This window comes from Anoplophora glabripennis, unplaced genomic scaffold (assembly GCF_000390285.2).
Source record: "Anoplophora glabripennis isolate ALB-LARVAE unplaced genomic scaffold, Agla_2.0 scaffold2455, whole genome shotgun sequence".
Lineage (NCBI taxonomy): Eukaryota > Metazoa > Arthropoda > Insecta > Coleoptera > Cerambycidae > Anoplophora > Anoplophora glabripennis.
In genome coordinates, this window is record NW_019418600.1 from 1 (window position 1) to 4,163 (window position 4,163).

At 32.2% G+C, this 4,163-nt stretch overlaps 1 protein-coding gene across 1 annotated transcript; it reads left to right on the forward strand.

The window, feature by feature from the left end:
• Positions 1 to 509: 509 nt before the first annotated feature.
• LOC111692663 (bile salt-activated lipase-like) lies at positions 510 to 3,845 on the forward strand. Its single transcript, XM_023456746.1, has 2 exons — positions 510 to 726; positions 3,458 to 3,845. The coding sequence occupies exons 1-2, from the start codon at positions 570 to 572 to the stop codon at positions 3,772 to 3,774; spliced, it is 474 nt and encodes a 157-aa protein (XP_023312514.1). The 5' UTR covers positions 510 to 569; the 3' UTR covers positions 3,775 to 3,845.
• The last annotated feature ends 318 nt before the right edge of the window (positions 3,846 to 4,163 follow it).

Genomic DNA, 4,163 nt, shown 5'->3' on the forward strand with positions numbered 1-4,163 from the left:
AAAATACAAAACAATGACAAACCATAAAACAGTTATATATTGACATAACTTTCCACTTCACACAACGCGGTATGATTTCACAAGCATGTGTCTATACACTGTTTAACCTCATCCAGCTAGAAGAAGCGTAATAGTCGATGCACTGACGTAAATTTAACAATCATAACAGATTATACACCGACAGGTGACGCTCCACCATTATAAGACGAGTATTTCACGTTAAAAATGAAAACATAATCATTATGAAAAAGAATAAGTCCTTTAATACAACAAATTTTCCCTACTACGCAAAAGGACCATAAAGGCTATAAAACATAATAATATATAAAATATATTATTATAACCGTTACTACTAGATGCATAAGGTATATTAAGCGCTTTCCAGTTGAATAACGTGTATGAAGATGAGTGTATTTTTTTTAACAAAAGTTGTATATTTGTTACAAAAGTTTTAATATGCACTATACACGTTATTCTAGAGAAACAATTTAATAAGCCCATTTCTTTCAGTGTAACTACAATTTTCATATTTTCACGTTTTGAAAAGCTGAATTATAAAAATACTTTGCATGTTTCAGCTTTACACGGATAACTTCTTTTTATTGGATATATACAATTCAGCAAGATATTTTTCAGAGACAGGAAATAGTCCTACATACTTTTATAGGTTCTCCTTAGATACTGCGTTGAACTTCATGAAATCTTTGTATGACATAGAAGAGCCAGGTAATATTAATAGTAACATTAATAAAATTGTGTTAAAGTTAAAAGTACCTTAGGTTTGTAGTTTTATTTGAATAGTGTAATATGAAAATTCATAATAAATTCCACTAAATTCCCATTGATCCATATAGCGAATACATAATGCATTAACGCTTAAAATCTAATTTTAGAAAGGGGGTATCTTTGAACCATGAACACCATTGCACCCGCGAATTAAACCAAACCTACCAGACTTTATGTTTTTGAATGTTCTCTTTCAGCGGGTGGCCATAGAATTTGAAAACAAAATCATTCAGACCATGAAAACGGACATTCAAGTTAAAAGACATCATGATTTTTTCCCGTTGTCAATCTTTATACCGTGTTTCGAAGACTTTATCGCTAAGATACATACCGAAAACCAATGGGAACAGTCCATAATATATCTCTTAACTTAAAAGATCCATGATTGATTTACTCACTTGATACAAACAGTATGGCTGCTGAACCGGAAAATGGTACCATCAGAGTTTTATGACGGTTTTACTCGAAAAAGGCGTTTTTTCGTGAAAAATCTCGAGATATAATAAATGGTCAAAGAACACGTAGGAATTCTCAGAATTTTTTGAGACATTTTTTCAAATTTTCGTCTTGGCCAATTTTTACCAAATTGATAAAGTCTAAAGAAAAAAAAACGACCAAAATTCCTGAACCTTCCTCTTTTGATTCTGAATACTTTTGTCACTTTCATCTCCCGAACACTGTCATCTGTCACTGTCAAAAAATTCCACTTGAAAGTCCGTTTATGTGGTCTGAATAATTTTTTTTAATGCTGTGTAGACCATCTAAAAGAGCATCCCAAAAAATATAAAGGCTAGTAGGTTTAATTTGTTTCCTCGCCTGGGTGCAATGGTGTTCGTGGTTAAAAAACACCCCCTCTAAAATCTAATTTTGAACGTTATTGTCTCCACGGCACTCTCAATTAATAAGTAAAATGTATTTTGCTCTAGAATTGTAATTTTTCCAACTAATTTAAGTGCGAGCAATTAATTGAGTTATGAATTAAGAGCTCTGTTCAACTATGAGAAATTACAATATGGTGCCCATAACAGTAAAAAAGTTAGCAATCAATTATTCAAAATGGCATTTGCTACAATAAAAATATTGATCGCAATAATCTTTAAAAAATGAAATAGTTGCTGCAACAGTAAATAGAATCCTAAATTATCTTTGACTTCATTTCGAATTATTTAATTTTCCATTTTTGTTTTTTTTTTAAGCGGCACCAAAGGCTGCGAACAGAAAATTTGATATAAAAGGAATGAGCAAAAACATGAATGCTACTCAATAGTAAACAATATTCTTATTTTAAGGTCAAAGATAGAAAAATTATTACCCACGAATAAAAAATTATATGACCGAATATGAAATTACAGTCGTCATATAATTCCAAAGCTGGAAATTTTAAACACAGGTGAAGTTACGAGGCATGTCCAAAAAGTAAGAATACTCAATTTTTTAAAAATCGAAACGGCACATCAAACACTATTTTTCGAAGTAGTCGCCTTCAAGATCAATGCACTTTGTGAGTTGAGGGATGAGCTTTCTGATATCTTCGTCAAAAAAATTATCGGGCCCATTATCTCACGGCACTGTGGACCCCATCGTCAGTAGAAAATCTTTTTCCAGCCATAAACACCTTCAGAGAAAAGAAATGATTAAAATCAGAAGGTGCCAGGTCAGGGCTGTGGGACCATCTCATCGGTCACGACTGAGGGAACCACTCCTTTGTTCATTATGGACACCCTTTCTGCCAGCTTTATACTCACGACATCTAATATCTACATTAGTACGATTCATCACACCATTCCCATGAACGGTTTTGGTTTCGTTAAAAATCTGGAACAGCGCCTTTCCATTTGCAAGAAGAAACCGGATTGTGCTCCTCACCTCGCAACTAGCGAGGCACTCATTTCAACATGCCACTACAACAACAGTTCTTAACTGGCTGAGTCAAACGAGCGCGCCCTTGAATGCAGTGTTGCCAACTTTGTCGAAAACAAAAACCATAGAGCATATCAGTACTCTTACTTTGTGAATGTGCCTCGTGTATATGACATTATTGGTCATTAGAATGTTCAACTTAGGTACTGGGTACTTGTAGCATTTTTATTGACAAAAAATGACAATTAGTTTGTCACATTTAAAATAAATCGAAAATAAGGAAAACTAATACAATTGTCACCTAAGTTCAGTTTTTAAGTATATTTCATTGGAATCAAATAGTATTTATCAGTTGTTTCGTAGAAATATATTTAAAAGTGTCAATGTCAGCCTGTTGTTTTGTTATCTTTTTTTCATCGTTCTCCGCTGTCCTTGAAAATAGCCCAATATAGTAACATAAAGTTATTATTATTCACTAAAATCTAAATAGTTATTCAATGTTTAAAATGTTTTCAATTTGTCAAAACATTCCTTTGTGACAGCGGTACCCTTTAAACATAACTTTTGCATATGGGTTTCTTAATTTTTAAGTAACGCGTTACTTTTTCGTACATCTCCAATGTATAATGACAACTTTTTAAAACTTTCTGGTGCCTATTTTATTATCCATTTTTTTCTGAAACAACCCGAGCTGCACTACGTTTATATTACTTTCAAACCCAAGTTTTGAACACTGACCATGTTTGACTTCAAAATATTCAAACTTACAGTTTCGGTAGTAGCATGTTCCAATGTATGTTTATAAATTTAGGTGCCTGTCACGCCGATGAATTTTCCTACCTTTTCAAAAACGGGTTTGCCCCTGAAGATATTGAACCCGAAAGTTCTGAGTATGTCGGAATACAACGGATGATCAAACTTTGGACAAATTTTGCAAAATATGGTAATCCTACACCAAGCAATAAGGATAAAGTACTCTCTACAATCTGGAAACCGCTTGAACCCCAACGATTTAACTATCTAAATATTGGGGAAGATTTAGAAATGAAAATCGACCCCGAAAGAAACGCTATGGATTTCTGGAACAACCTGTATAAAGAAACCTCTGTACCTAAAGCTAAACTATAATCATATTTTTTTATATATAATTTGATGTGCCGAAAAGTACTGTTTAAATAAAAAATTTCTGTGTCACTTTATTACTTTCTTTCTTTTAGAGTGATGACCAAAATTTTTATGTTCATATTTTTATGTGATTGTGATTTAAAATAAATTATTTTTTAATTATTTTGTTTATTCTTACCATGATCGAATGAATTCAAGAATTTCTCAGTAAAAAGTTCTACATGACGTATGTAGAACTTTTTACTTTTCAGAATATAGTATTTTGTTCTAGAATTTCTTCATCTATATAATAAAAATTTATAAAAAAAAATAGAAAAAAATCAATGTATCGACTTCTTTGGTCAAAAAGTAGGCTCTAATCATATCAACTGTTTCTTGATCCGTAAACATGC